The following is a 15,473-nucleotide window of genomic DNA, read 5'->3' as shown; positions in this document are numbered from 1 at the left end:
ATGATGGCGGCGGCGGCCGAGCTGGAGTCGTCGCTGGAGCTGAGCCTGCCGGGCAGCAGCAGCCTGCCCCCGGCGCGCTCCCGCATCTTCAAGATCATCGTCATCGGCGACTCCAACGTGGGCAAGACGTGCCTCACCTACCGCTTCTGCGCCGGCCGCTTCCCGCAGCGCACCGAGGCCACCATCGGCGTGGACTTCCGCGAGCGGGCCGTCACCATCGACGGCGAGCGCATCAAGGTAGCAGCGCAAAGATGCGGCGGCTCTGCTGAAAATAGTCAGTGGCATCCCGCCGAGAAGCCGAGCGTTGCTCAGCAGGGAGCTGCCGTGTGGCAGCTGGGTTTTGTAGGGTTCTGGTGGATTGCTGCATGCGGTGCGGGGCTGGACGGTGACAGGCCGGGTGCGTGGCTCACGTTTCATGGGTGTTCTGCGCTGATTACAGGGTTAGCCGAAGTTTCTTCGTACAGATCTAAATGTAGAGAAAATCTGGGGAGGAGATGAATGCTCTTTCACCTTCTTTGCGCTTTAAAACATATTTTAAAAGTATATGAAACATACCTAGCTTGCCAGAGGGATGCGTAAGCACTCCTTGTGATCCTAGCAGCTATTTGCAGATGGAACCACTGGTTGCTTACCAGCGCAGCTTGGCTGCTAGCAGTAACATCCTTTAAGCAAAATTCCTTTCTGTACGATAGTTTGCTTCTGTGATCAAAGTTTAGCAGATGCGTGGAAAAAAAGAGTAGCAGTAGTCATGGAATTGTACTTCTGCATATGTTATCACCAGGCTTTGGGATTACAGCTGACGGGCAGCTGAAAGCTATAGTTTTGCCTTGTTTACTCACTGCTTACAGATGTTGGAGAGGGGGAGGCTATCCATTTGTCCCCCGCGCTTGCCATTTCTTCCATTTGTCCATTTGCCTGTCTTCCCCCTTTTTTTTTTTTTTTTACCCTATGTCCTTTTTAATTAAAAAAGAAGCACCAGTAAGAGTCTGTTACTCTTTGCCCTTATAAAACCATTGAATAACACTTCTTTGGCTTCTAACTGATATTCTGTACTCTCTGCTCTGTTGCTCTCCAGAGCAGAAGGGAACCTCATGAGGGACACCTTCCTGTCAGCACCATCTTCTTGCCTGGCATTTTTACCACCTCTGGACTGTGCCCACAATTCTGCAGGGAATTTAAATAAATAAATAAATAACTAAATAAAATGATTCACAGCTCCAAGATGCTTCACATTGGTTATTGTGCCATTTTGTTACATAGGTTGTGGGAGGTGGTTTTTGCAGTGTTCTTGAGGAGAAGATGCTTTTCAGACTCCTAGTTTCCCTGGAAGTTTAGTTTTAGCTTTAAAATAAACAAACTTCATCATTACAGCCAGGGCTGTAACTGCTGGGAGGGTGCTACATGTCATTGAGCACACACCAATTTTTATTCTTTGCCACCTCTTCTTGCTCGTCTTTACCTTTCTTTCTCATAGCATCTCCCCAGCAATGCCTGTTGAACCAGGAAAGAGAGGAGGTGAGATGAGCCGAATGGCTGCTGTTCTGGTTGTGCCCTGAAGGGCCAGGCCCTCAGAGCAGGGGAATTTTTCCTCGTGTTTTGAAAGAGAGTATTAATTGGTTTCTTCTCATTCCCTCTTCTCCCTTCCCCCAGCCAGCTGGATGGTCATTCTTGTGCTGCTACAGTACAGAGAGCGTTTCCCTTGCAGCTGGAAAAACGCTGTGTCATTGGCAGTAATACAAGCACAGTTCTTCTCGCCGGGGGTCTCCCACACAGTTTTTTAGAATTCAAGGCATAGGGACGAGTGTATTCGTGTGTAGCTTATACAGTAGGCTCACAGCTTCATTTGAAACAGCTATGCCTAGATGTGAGGAATAGAATAAAATTTTCAACACTGCATTCTAGATTTCCCTCTGCCTAAAATGACCTACACACTGAGAATCGAAGAAAACAATGATGTCACTCTTTACTGACCTACATTAAAGGAGCAAAGGATGCAGATGAAATTCAAAGAAGAAAGTCCAAACATCGTGTTCTGCTCTTCTGAGCTGTTGGCATTTTTCTTCCATCTTTTAAAGGAGGCATAGTTTATCATTTTGTTTTTATTAAAGGGCAGTAGTGTTTTTACCAGCATTTATAAGCCATGCACGCTAAGGGAGTCCTTGCGCAGAAAACAATCTTTCTTGGATCCACAAAAAGGAGTCAGAAGGTGGGAGGTGGTAGCTGGGTTGATATATTTAAGTACCATTTGTCTTTCCTAGGGAGTGTGACAAAGTGGTTCTGTCCTCAGTTGTTATTAGTTGAATTAAGCTGTTAAACCAGATTTTCAAAGCCCATGTTTTAAAGGGCTGTTATAATAACTGTGCCTCCTTGATGATGGATGGTATTTAAATAATCATGAAACAATAATCTTAATGTTAATTCATCAGTGCACGTCTCTAACAGTGATCCTTCCCAGTGTTTTTCAGTAGAGCAAATATTTTTTCTGGGGGGAGAGGGTGTCAGAAATGGGATGGTCTGCTCAAGTTCACCTGGTGAGAGGAACAAAGAAACTTCTGAAGTGTAAAACCTTCAGTGTTGGGAAAGTATTATTTGAGATGACACATTTCAAGTTTGAAAGCTGCATGAAAATAACATTTAGGAGGAGCTGTTGCTTCAGCTTAACTTGAAAGATATGTAAAGCTTTAATTTAATTTCCTCTTCTCTACCCAAGGCTGACAATAAGCTTGTGGATCTGTGCTTGACCGAAGCGTGACTGACTTCTGCTCTCTGAGTGAGGTGGGGAGAGAAGCATAACCTCAGCGTCTGCAGCTGCTTCTGAAAACAAACTGCCTCTTTACATTAGATTTGATATACCGTTCTGGGAGACTATATAGAGTGATTCCTCACCTTTTTGTTGTCTGACTATAAGCAACAACTCAGCCTGTGATTTTTTTTTTTCTCTTTAATTTGTCATAGCCCAAATTAATGATTTTTTTTTTCTTCCCATGAATCTCCTGACTTGATAATATTCTGTTAGTGCATGGAACTAGATTTATTTCTCAGCTGGGTAGGTGAATGAGTCTTACCCATAGGTATAAATATAGGTGCCCATATTTAATCTAGTTCTCTAGGCTGCCTTTACATCTCTAGGCTGCCACAGAGATGCAGTCAGCTGTGTTCAGAGCACAAAAGAGTTGGCAAAAAGGAGGTATTTGCTCTAGGATGAGGTGACTTGCAGCTGACTACCACTGTCTTCAGTCAGAGGCTAGGGTGCCTTGCCTTGCTTTTCTTCATAATCTTAACGACGCTTTTAGAAGCGGTACATGGATCTTATAAGTCTGTTGTTTAGAAGCTGCAAATAACTGGACTAGACTACAGAGTCCAAGCTGTTCTATCGTTTTCATGTAAAGTTTCTGTTCCCCTGATCAAACCAGTAACTACCATTTCCACCAGCTCTGGTCTGAGGTTTTTCTTGAGCTTGGGTGACCAGGGTTGCACATAATATTGCAGAAGAAGTCACACCATCCTGAAATACCACTTACTATTTTTCCTTCACACTAGTGATTCATAACATCCTGTGATTGACTCGTGTATGTGGATCATCATCCATTTTAGTCGTTTCCAAACGGATGAATCCTGCACTTTCAGGAGAAGTCTTCATCATTAGTCTGTGTTATCAAGGTTTTGCATCTCTTCCTGTTCAATTTCACCCTAATCCTACTATTCCAGATTATTTTTCTATATGGTACTGTAACTCACCTGTCTGTCAGGGATACATCTTAGCTTCTTGCCATTAGCAGGTTTCTCTAGCACCTCGTTTCCATTTTTTATGTTAAAGTCAGTAGTAAAAACTGTAAAGAAAGCAACTTTCAAGACACTTAGAATTTCTGAGCAAGTTTTACTGAAACATCTGGATCAAAGGAATGCAGAACTGTGTGCACAGGAGTTTTCATCAAGGGAAAATATTGGCAATACCTTTCTGTGATAGTTTTAGGAATAGATCTCAGTAGTGTTTGAGAGCATTTCACTTATTTATTAATGGTTTTTGTCTGTAACACTGACTGAATAGGTTTTGAAAAAATACGAGTTCAGTCTGTTTAGGATAGAATAGTGCATAACTTGGAAACAGCAGTATCATAATAAACAGAAGTTTTGTGCTTTTTTTTTTTTTCCTTATGCATGGTTTACGCTACAAAGCACAGTATGGACCTAGCTTATGTATTAAATAAGTTTGAGATTCATAGGAGAGTTTAAGTCTAATAGACTATGGAACAGACTTCTTTGTCCTGTTTATTTTGTTTTCGTTGTTCATGCATGATTTGATTTATTCCTACTTCTCATGAGTCTACCACAATACACAGTTAACTTCATGATAAGAACAACGCTTTCGGGAAGATGACATTATTTTTGGCAATAAAAAATCATGTCAGCTGAGAGTTATGCTGTGAAGTATTTTGTTTTGTCAAAGAAAAGCATAACTGACAAGATTTCAGTATTTGTTTTTGTAAAAATCTTACAAAATACCTGCTTCAATAAACCTTCAGAAATTTGTACTTGCGTTCAAGCTGCATCTTAATTTCTTTGTAGCTTCAATTGTGAGCAGGCAGGTTTGGAAGGAACAATTTCTGAAATTGCATAAAAGCAATAGTTTTTTCAGCACAAACTTTTCAGTATGATTAATTCTGAAGAGTGTTTTCCTGTAATTGCGTGACTTTCCTAGCTATGGGTAATAGGTGTTATTTTCTAGCAAAAGTAATAAAACATTTTTTTCTCTTGTTCTCCTTCTATTTTCAGATCCAGCTATGGGATACGGCAGGCCAGGAGCGCTTCAGAAAGAGCATGGTGCAGCACTATTACAGGAACGTACACGCTGTTGTGTTTGTGTATGATATGACAAACATTGCCAGTTTTCACAGTCTGCCATCATGGATAGAAGAATGCAAACAACACCTCCTTGCCAACGATATACCACGGATTCTTGTTGGAAATAAATGTGACCTGAGAAGTGCTATTCAGGTACCTACGGACTTGGCCCAGAAGTTTGCTGATACTCACAGTATGCCGTTATTTGAAACCTCTGCCAAAAACCCCAATGACAATGACCATGTGGAGGCCATATTTATGACGCTGGCTCACAAGCTTAAAAGTCACAAGCCATTAATGCTTAGTCAACCCCCAGATCGCGATCAAATACATATAAAGCCTGAACCAAAACCTGCCATGACCTGCTGGTGTTAAATCTCGCTATTTATTAGCTCTCACCTTGTCTTGTTTGCAAATGCTCCAAAATTATGATCTTGACACAGATCCAGGGTTTGGTAGCAATTATAGGAAATCTTTTTGGCACTTTACTGTGTTTTTTTTGTTGTTGTTGTTTTGTTTTTTTTCTGGTGTAGATGTGCCCGTCTCATTTTCTTGCACTTTGTAGTTGTACTTTCTGAATTACTGAAGTTTCACTATAAATATACAGGAATGTAAACTTTCAAGTGAAGTATTGACAAAGCAATTCTTCTTGAGCTCTTGCTGCCTGAGATCGTTTTTGTCACTTGTGGTAAAGCTATATATAGTAAGACAGTTTACTAACACTTCTGGTTGCTACTTGCATTGGAATAATGTAGGAGGAAAAGTGTTTTGGGACAGCCGGATAGCCTGATTTTTTCAGGTCAGTGAGTGGGGAGATGGGGAGATTTTTAATGTCTGAAGGGATATTTGATGACTGCTAGCAAGCTGATAAGCAAATACCTACTTATATAAAAAATAAACAAGCAACAGGACTGTCAGATAAAGTCTGGGCTTCAGTGTAAGTGCAAACTGCTGGCTTTCATGGCATGTCATTCCATTGTAAACTTTGTCTGTTTCTTCATGGCAGTGGTAAGAGAATTGACAAACTTGTCCCTACCTCTAGACGATTAACTGATAACTTAAAAGTCCATTAATTTTTCATAAATAACTTGTGAGACTAAACTATGCATTCCTTCATACAAAAAGTCCTTTAGCACAGGATATGGGGGAAAATCTGGGACTAGAACTACCCACAGCCTCTCTGGCCTTACCAAAACTTCAATATTCAGTGAGGACTGACTTCTAAGGATGCTGTGTTTGAGTTGTGTCCCAGTGTAACTGAAAACACTTAAGAAACTAAGAAATGGAGTGAGGTTGCCAGAAGTGTAACGGTTTGCAAAGATACATGTTTCAGAGGATGCTAGTGTTGATGCTTTTCAACTGTCTTAAGAAAAACAACATTAGACAAACCAACTTGATAACATATTTTAAGGATGAAAATGTTTAGGACAGAATGTTACTTCTCATGCCCATTTTGATGTACAAAGTTGTGCCTTATTTATTGAAAATGTCAAGGCCACCATAGTCTAATAATCTGTATTGTTCTGTGCTAGAATATGTGAAGGCTTCTGTGCAAAGGAACTACCAGCTTCCGTAACTGAAGGTCGATTTGCTTGCATAATGGTAAGACAGTATCATCCATTTAAAGAGTAGGGAATATGGGTTTTACTTTAAATACATATCAATGCAAAATAAATTAGATTTTGAAATATAGAGAAAGTCTGCCAAATCTGTTACAGATTTTTGGCTAAAACTTGCTCATGTCATGGCTGTAAGTTGGGCATCCGTGGCATTACTAATGTGAGTTAGTAATTGCTCTTCTAGACCCATTTTCTTCTGTGTTCTCATAATTGCAGCCATTTCATTCAGTTCTTTTCTGTGAAGGTCAAGTTTCATAGCAAAAATGGTGCTAGGTCGCACACAGCTACATAATGTGAAGTATAATCCATAGAATTCAGTCTGTGACTTTGTATGCCACGATCAAACAATATTTTCTGACTTAATTTTTAAAGGAATTTAAGTAAAAACGAAGATTTTTGATTTGCAGTGTACTGGAAGCTAAATATAAGCCCCAGTTTAGAAGTCACCATCCGAATGATTATTAGAAACAAAATACTGAAGCAAGCTAACTTTTGAACTATTAAAATTACTGAGGTCTAAATCCTATTGCAAGTGTTTTATTGATAAAGGGAAAAATGCATTGACTTTTTTTTTCTTCACACATAGAAATAGCATTAAATTTGGCCTAATATGTTTAGGATGCTTAAAAATAATCTAAACAAAATATAATATTTTTTCCATATAAAGCTGCTACAACTAACAGTAATTTTGTTTATGCAAAACAGTAATTTTGTTTATGCAACAGTTGTTAAAGGGAATTTTTGTATTCACTCTGAACCTTTTATGACTAGAATTTGATTTACATTCCTTTCAGAAACAATCAGCTTTTTAACATGAGTTTCCTTAATATTTTTCTTTTTTTAGAAAAGGATCGATCTTACATTTATGTGTATAATATTATAAATAAACATGGTTTACAGTCCTCTTGGACAATTTATTTTTCACTCACATTCTTACTCATTTTTCTCAAAAGTATCAATCTTAACTATTTGTATAGTACTAAGTATGCCAGCAAACTTTTTTTTTTTTTTTTCTAATAAAAAACAGAATGAAGAATTCCAAAGTCAGTCAGTCAGTCAGGTTGGGAGCTGAGGTAAGGAAATTATGTAGGTACAGTGTTAATGTTAAATTTGATATCAGACATCTGCAAATCTGTTAAGCTTTGAGTTATTCGCAACCTGTAAATAAGAGCCCTCATGTCATTAAAATTGTGTAAAGAAAATGTTTTAACTATGTAATCTTGTCTTCAGCACATAGCATGTTTTAACGGTTCTGCCATAAAGGTAATGTGGTCATTGATTCAGGATTCAGTGTGCTTCCTGGCTTTCAGTAGTAATGTTCTGCCCACAGAATCAATGTCAAAAGTACCGACTACTTTGTATACATATTTTCACCTTACCAAATTGTAAAGTTGGGTTATTTTGTATGTGTTGGGGAGGGTAAGACACAATCCCAGAAACCTAATAAACTGGCTTTGCCACAAACTGTTATCACTTCTTTTCAGTAATTGTTCTAGGAATTATGATACCAATTCTTACAGTAAAATCCACAATAAACTGTGATAAGCAAGGGAGGTAAAAGGGTTCTTAGTTTTTTGTATGTGTGGCTGACAATTTTGTGAAAGACTGTCACAGTACTTGGACTACTGTCACTCCTCTCTTGCAAGGTCTCAAGAGTTGTTTCGGAGCATCTGAAACACCTGCATGATGCTTCAGAGTGTGTTCTGGACTTATCTGAAGTTCTAGAAAACTGGCAATTACTGGCCCCTCAATATACATCAAGACCCTTACGGAGTCTTTGTCATTTCTCATAGGCTTACCTCATTTCTCATAGTCTTAGCTTTCTGAATGGAAAAAAATGCTCTTAATTTCAGATACAGCTGAGTTCTCTCAAAAAATAGTCTTGCAGGCTTCCATAGATGTATGCAGACACACACACAGAGCAAGGTTTCAATTCCAATTGATATTAAGTGGGCTTCTTGGTAAATATCGTAGCCTGTTCACCCAGATACATAAGAATTTCCAAACATTTTTAGTGTTATCTTGTACTATTTCACTATCTATGCTCTATCTATGAACTTATTCTATTTCCATACTTAATAAAAAGTCTATTTAAAACAAAAAGCTAGAACATATTTTGGAGATGTTTTGCATCTTTAAATATGATTGCAGTTATCACTGATAAGACTAAATTCTACTGAATGACTTTTAAAAAATGTATTTATTGAACATATTTGCTCTATGCTTGTGGAGCAACGGAATGACCAGAAAGGACCTTGGTAGACAAACCACCAAATGTGATTCAATGGTGAATCCTCATCTTAGATTGGTACTATATTCCATTACACTACTTGGGAAGAAAGCTACCTTCAAATTAGGAAGGCAGAAGGCTGACATGCAAACTTTAAATGTGTCTTAGTATTCATACATATGCTTACTTGCTGCACATTTGAGTTTTCTTGGTGTTTCCATTTCTCCTTTACTTCATTGTGAAGCTATGGCCAAGAAGCATCAAAATACATGGTGCTTTTTTATGTGTACTGTAATCTCCACCTATCAAAAAAGAAAAAAAGCTGATCCCATAAAGGGTCTAAAGTACACATCCATCAAAGCATGTGAAAGCTGAAATAGCTCCACCCTTGTGTGGTGGTTTTACCCAGCTGGGCAGCTGAGCTCCACCACAACTGCTCTCTCACTCCCCCTCCTCAAAGGGAATGGGGGAGAAAATGCATGGAAAAGGGCTCAAGGGTTGTGATAAGGACAGGAAGATCACTCAACAATTATCGTCATGGGCAACACTGACTCAGCATGGGGAGATTAATAGAATATAGTACCTAGTCTAGCTACTAACGAGCTAGAGCAGTTAAAAAAAAAAAAAATTATAAATGATAATAAAAAATATAAACACCTTCCCCTTATCCACCTTCTTCTCCTTCCTCTCCGAACGGCACAGAAGAACAGGGAATGGGGGCTGCGGTCAGTCCCTAACTCTTTATCTCTGCCACTCCTTCACGGTCACTCTCTGCCCCTGCTCCACACGGGGTCCCTCCCAGGGGATGCCATCCTTCCCAAATTGAGCCTGTGGGGGCTGCCCACAGGCAGCAGCTCTTCAAGCACTGCGCCAACATGGCTCCGTACCCCTGCAGTCCCCTGCTACCAAAACTTTGTCATGTAAGCCCAATGAGCTTTGCCATTTTTCCCAGCTTTATAAAGCAATAATTAAAAAGACAATTTTCCAGCTGTAGTGAGAGAAGTTGAGAACATGCAATGAGCTATTGTCTTTCACTTTATTTCATCTCTGGCATGCCTTCACAATCTAAAAATTAATTAACATCTAATTTTGATTGACATGGTTAATATGGGAGTCCATAAAAGAACTTAGATAGAGCCAGTCCCTTCTTGGTGAATATTTTCACTTCCACGAGAAAATGGCAGTCCGGTTTTGTATGAAAATCAACACCCAACAGCTATGTAATCTTAGACTTGTATATAACATAAGAAATTGACATTACTGCAGGAAAACTTAAATGCTCATTCCGGTCTGGATCATAGTTAACACTGAAGTCTTTTGAAGATAGACCTGTAAGGAGAACAAGTGCCTGCGTGTCATTTCTTCATGCTGTACTCACAAAAAAACTCTGGAGAATGAGAAAAGGGAGTGGGTTTTATTGATTTTTTTTTTGTTGTTGTTCTTTTGATTGTTTGTTTTGTTGTTGTTGTTTTGGTTCACACTGCAAGTCCAAAGGAAGACCTTATTCATACGGCTGAATGAAGTCATCAGTGAGGCCTGTGAAGCGACATTGATAGGGAAAGGCTGCTGCTTTCCAGTGACGGCTTGGGATTCTCTGAGATCTGTGCATCCAGTCAGCTGCAAAATCAGAATCAAAGAGGCTGACGTGCGTTTCTTAATGCAGCTCCTTGTAGTTTAGGAAGATACTCCCACAGCCCAAAGAAAGGCATGTAAAAGCAGCTGGAGATGCAGGGACTGAATGCAGTAACTGAAGTCAATAATTGTGTTCAGTGCAGCTATTATCCACATGTATTATTTTCTGTCTGTGTTAAATCGCCTCTGGTTAAGGAGAATTTTGAATTGTAGAAAACTTATAATTTAAAATTAATGAAAAGCAAATTTCCCAGCAGTATCACTGCTCATTTAAAGAAACCTGTTATCCGCTTTGCTTCCATTCTATTCTTCTCACCCCTGGAAAACAACCCAGAATTGATGTAATCTGACAGAGGTACAGTGACAATCATTGACCAGAGACAGGCTGTTGCAACTTGGAGCTTGACAGCAAGAATGTCAACTGGAGTCTTAGGGTAAGCAGGTCTCTCTGGTAGCACCCATACATACTCTTTGTGTCGTGGTAACAGCAGAGACATTCCAGGTTTGGGCTGGGCTCCATTAGGACACCTGTGCAGTGCCCCTAGCCATGGCAGCGATAGCAGGTCAGCCTGCCAGTAGCTCAGAATTTACCAAGAGTGCTGTGCTCGCCTCCAGCAACGTTTTTATTTGTTTTGATGCAGGTGGCACAACTTGCAGCTTACGTTACATCAGCTGCATGAAAGCTTGTATTGCCAATCGCAAACATTCAAAAGAAGCAGCCTCATTTCTCTTTCCCTAAATTAATTATAAAGATTGGCTTTGAAATAAATGATCAATCTTAAAAAAAAAAAAAAAAAAAAAAAAAAAAAGTAATAAAGTGGGGAGTATCTTTTAGATTCCTGTCTGTTTGCATCTTATTTTGAAACCGGTAGGGTGCATTTGGGTCTCATGTTCTCTGTTTCCATAAGTAGATGGATTTTGAAAACAGTCTGCTTACAAAATAAATAAATACACACACTAAAACCAACAGAATCTTCAGGTATTTACTTGATTCCAGAGAACTGAGGAAAAACAACTGTATTTAACAATACTGAAGAGCTCAAGGAGCCTCTCTCTCTTATCTACCCATCATAATCCACCTTACTATACAGCACCTTCACCTTAGGTCCTGTTTTAAAGCAAGTAACTGAGCTTTTAGCACTGTCCCTTGCCTATCTGCCAGGCTGTGCTTCAGGCTGCTGCGGAGAGGTGGAGGGGTGGTCTGACGTCTGTAAAAGCCTGGTCAACCCCACACACCCATGTAGGAAAAAAAAAACAACTAATCCAGAGGGGGTTAGGTGTTGCTGTTCTTGCCTGTAATTCTCAGTTGGTTTGCTTATTCCAGGAAGGGCACACAATGAGGAATAAGGTTAAACGTGCCCTAAAATGTGTGCAACAACTTTTCCATTTACTTCAAGATATTTTTAACCCACTCAGAAGTTGGAAGCAATAAAGGACTCCTGGCTTCAGCAGCTAACGATTCAGCTGCGCATTAAAAGAGCATTTGCTAATCAGAGGGGTTTTGAGTTCCTGTGTATGATTATTCATCCGCATCGCTACCATGAAGTACTAACTTCAATGCCGAGCTGATATTTGAGTCACTGCGATGCTGCTGTGAAAAAGCACAGCGCTGGCAGCCCTTGTGATTGGCATGTATGCCTTGCAATGGCTGTGCTTTCCTCAGACTGCAGCAGCGTCTAAAGCTAGTTTCCAGAGTTTCTGTGATATTAAACATCTATGTCTGTGATTTTTATATATGACAATAGCATATATTAGAGGGCGTGGGCTTTTTGTGGGCGTGGAGCTGAAAAACCAGGGGAAGGAACAGCCGAGAGGCAATGCCTGGTGCATGCGAGCTGATGGGTCATATTGTTTGAGGCTAAACCCCACAGATACAGCAACTGAGTGATTAAAAAGTGTGACCAGTGTATTTAAAAGGATGTAGTGGATCAGAATATAAGTATGAAATATGATATATGACATATGGTATATGATATATTTAATAAGAACTTCAGTATGTTTTGTTTGTTTGTTTGTTTTTAATTAATACTAACTATTAATGTCACGTCCATTGAAAAGACACACATTTCTGGAAGTATCCAAGCTGTAATTAAAAAAAAAAAAAAAAGACACTGCAACAATTCATAAAGGGACGCCACGAAATGCAAGTGAAACTGTGTAGATTTGGTGTGTGTTTCAATCAACCAGATTTACCTGAAGCGGTGCAGGACAAAGCAGTTGCTTTTTTTCCAGAAAACTGTTAAGGAAGAGTAGGAAATGGTGTTTGATTTCATAGGCTTGCCCTGCTCACGTAAGAATTAAGACTAAGGACTTTTCCCCGTACTTACACACTGCTTGTACTGGAGAAGAAATCACTACAGTAAACCATATGGACTGAGTCCAAAAAGAGTATGCTGTGCTCTGGTAGTATTACCTGGTTTTCTGTTGTCTTTAAAAGCAAAGACGATCAAACCTCCCTCCTTTCAAGTGCAGGCCAATGCCTCATTCTGTTTTCAGCGTATCACTTTATTTTGATCACTACTACTTCTGTGTTTTCCTGGCTCTTTAAAAGCTCTCTTTGGAAGTCTTCATTTGGCTAGTGGCTACCATTACATCTGCATGTATTACAGGTTAACAGAAAAGAAGGACGCAATGAGCCAAGGAGATTCATGCAAGAAACTGCTTCAATAGAGCCACTGAGACCAAGCAAAGGCTTTGGTAAGAAAACTTCGATTTATCGAGCCAGATAATTGTTTTGCTGTAAACTAGTACCCTTGTGTAGTAAATGTATCAGACGTTTTTCTCTAAGAAACAAGTAATATGTATTCCTGGAGTCATTTCCCTACCTGTAGTGAAGTCTGACTTGCATTTTCAGGTGCTCTATGGTAGAACTGAGAGGTATATGGCTCATGCAGTGCTGTGATTTTTGTCCTTTGGCTTCTCACTGTTTTTTGCCAGCCCAGTGGAAACATCTTTGTGTCCGCTGTGGTGACTCCTTTCCACTGCCACGACCCTGAACTCTGGCAGCTGTCCTCGTGGCAGGGGAGGACAAACAGCAGTGGAGCTGGCAAACTGTGAGCCTCAACCTGCACATTGCCGGCAAACTGTGCCCAGGGTGTTCCACGTCGGTCTGAAACCTTTGGTTCTGTTTCTGCCTGAATATTTGTATTATTAAGTAACGTCAAGGAAAAAAGTACATCATCACGACTGTCAGACAGCACCATGTAAGCACTGGACTAGAAGAGTGGACGTGAAGTTGCAAAAAAACAAAACCCCAAAGCCACCAAGAAGGTAGCTGTCAGAAATGTGCCTGAAGCTGGTCTCTCATCCCCACGTCTCTGAGCAGGAAATGGCCTCAGCAAATACTTTGCTCTTAGTTGAACGTTAACTCGCAGGAACAGCTCCCCTGATTAACCTGCTGATTACACCGTCTGATTAGTGACACCGTGCTAGTGGCAATGCTGGCATCCTTCAGTTGCAGAGCCCAGGCATCCTGCAGGCTTGTGCTGTGTGCTGGGGAAGGAAGAAGCATTTTTGCTAAGCTTACCCAAAGTAGAAAAGCATTTCTAACTGTAAAAGTCATATCTTTAACAAATACAAACAATGGTACGTGAGGTGAGCATGACCTGCTTGATGGCTGTATGATTTTGTTGTGCAGGATGTGTAGCCAGGGAATGTGATACCTTTCAAAGGAGCTTTCTATCATGCCCTAGAAAAGAGCTGGATGTTTGGACTCAGAGAGATGTGAGGCACATTTGCAAGTACCATTCTTCTCCAGAATGCCTTTAGTTACACTTCCCAGTGGTGGAAGCACAAGGTGCTTGCAAACAATGTGCAGCACCTATGTATGCAGGGAGTTTGAGGGCAGACCAGGCTGGGAGCTTAGCTGGGGGCTGGACGCATCCTTTTTTCCCCCAGGCTTTGTGCACGTTGTCCTGCTGGCGCTGTGCTGCGGTGCACCAGCCATCAGCACCACGGCTGGATGCCAGGCCGCATCCTGGTGTGTGTCTGTGCTTCCCTGCCCTCCCCACAGCAAAAAGGGCAGCCTTTCGGGGCGGGGAGGCAGCAGGGCAGCAGCTCCAGCTACTACCAGCTTGCCAAGGGGAAAAAGCCCATGGGGAATAATCGCCTCGAAGCCTTTCTGCTGGAGGTGTTGTGGATGTGTTTGTGTAAAACAAAATCCATCTGACTTCCATCAGAGAAAGCTGGGGGTGAGGCAGTGCATGAAATGTCCCTGGAGAGCCTGCCAGGCTCTCGGGGGGAACCATAGCTCGCGTGTGGAACAGGCTACTAAATATAGCACCGGGATCCGCAATCACAAATAAATATATTTTCTGCAGTGCTAACCAATGAAATTGGTATACAGTTTGCACCAGTTTCCACTGTGCAGCCGTTTCTTTTCCAGCAGCTCTCCTTTTGTACCAGAATCGTTGGCATTGTGTAGCTGTAAGGGATCCTAGGTGCCTTCATGCTGGCATGGTGACAGCAGTGCTGCAACTGCACCGTGGAAAGATCAGCAAAACCCATTTGAAAAAGAAATATCCAGGCATTGAGAGCTTTATAGGTGCTGCTGCATCAATTGCAAACGTTTAGTTTAGAAGTAGGACAGACATACTGCTCTTTTACACACCCAATCTCCAGTATATGCTGAGAGGGCTGTTTCCAAGCCAAAGCAGCACCTCCTGCAAGGGCAGGGCTCTGCGGGGGGCATCCTGCCACTAAATGCCACCGCTCGGCTGCTTCCCGAGCAGAGCAGGAGGAGCAGCCAGCTCCTCGGTGCGTGTACCAGCGACGTGCCAGCAGAACCTGACTTGCCCCGGCCTTGCTCGCATCCTCCCTGGAGGCCCGGTGCTGCTTTCGTAACCTCCTCGCTTCAGGAGTTACCGCTCAGAGCTGGTGAAAACATTTCTGGATTACGGCAAGGACTGCTGAAGTTTATTCTTTGCATGCTTGCCATAAAATTGAATTAATTTCTCTGTTCAACCAGACACTGAACACCGGTGACTCATGCCAGGCATGCAGCACCCCATAGCCTAAGGCACAGTCACAGCCCAGTACCCCCGGCCAGGGCTGTAACTTCCACCCAGTGGTGGTGCGGTGGCTGAGCAGGGCATTTAGCAACAAAATACTTCCAGCAAGTTACTCCTTCAGAGGCAAAAAATCTCTTTTAA

At 41.3% G+C, this 15,473-nt stretch overlaps 1 protein-coding gene across 2 annotated transcripts; it reads left to right on the top strand.

Moving 5' to 3' along the window:
- On the top strand, nt 1–13,071 carry RAB33B (RAB33B, member RAS oncogene family; the record flags this gene model as incomplete). Of its 2 annotated transcripts, XR_014618409.1 has the most annotated exons (3): nt 1–237; nt 4,774–6,444; nt 12,933–13,071. XR_014618409.1 is itself a non-coding variant. In XM_084286745.1 (2 exons), the coding sequence occupies 2 exons, from the start codon at nt 1–3 to the stop codon at nt 5,215–5,217; spliced, it is 681 nt and encodes a 226-aa protein (XP_084142871.1). In that variant the 3' UTR covers nt 5,218–6,694. The 2 variants fall into 2 exon arrangements, 1 of the variants encoding a protein (XP_084142871.1); XM_084286745.1 differs by lacking the exon at nt 12,933–13,071 and having other exon boundaries at nt 4,774–6,694.
- Between the last annotated feature and the right edge of the window lie 2,402 nt (nt 13,072–15,473).

The sequence above is a fragment of the Netta rufina genome, assembly GCF_964035555.1.
Source record: "Netta rufina genome assembly, chromosome: 4".
Lineage (NCBI taxonomy): Eukaryota > Metazoa > Chordata > Aves > Anseriformes > Anatidae > Netta > Netta rufina.
This window is presented reverse-complemented; position numbering and strand designations above follow the sequence as displayed.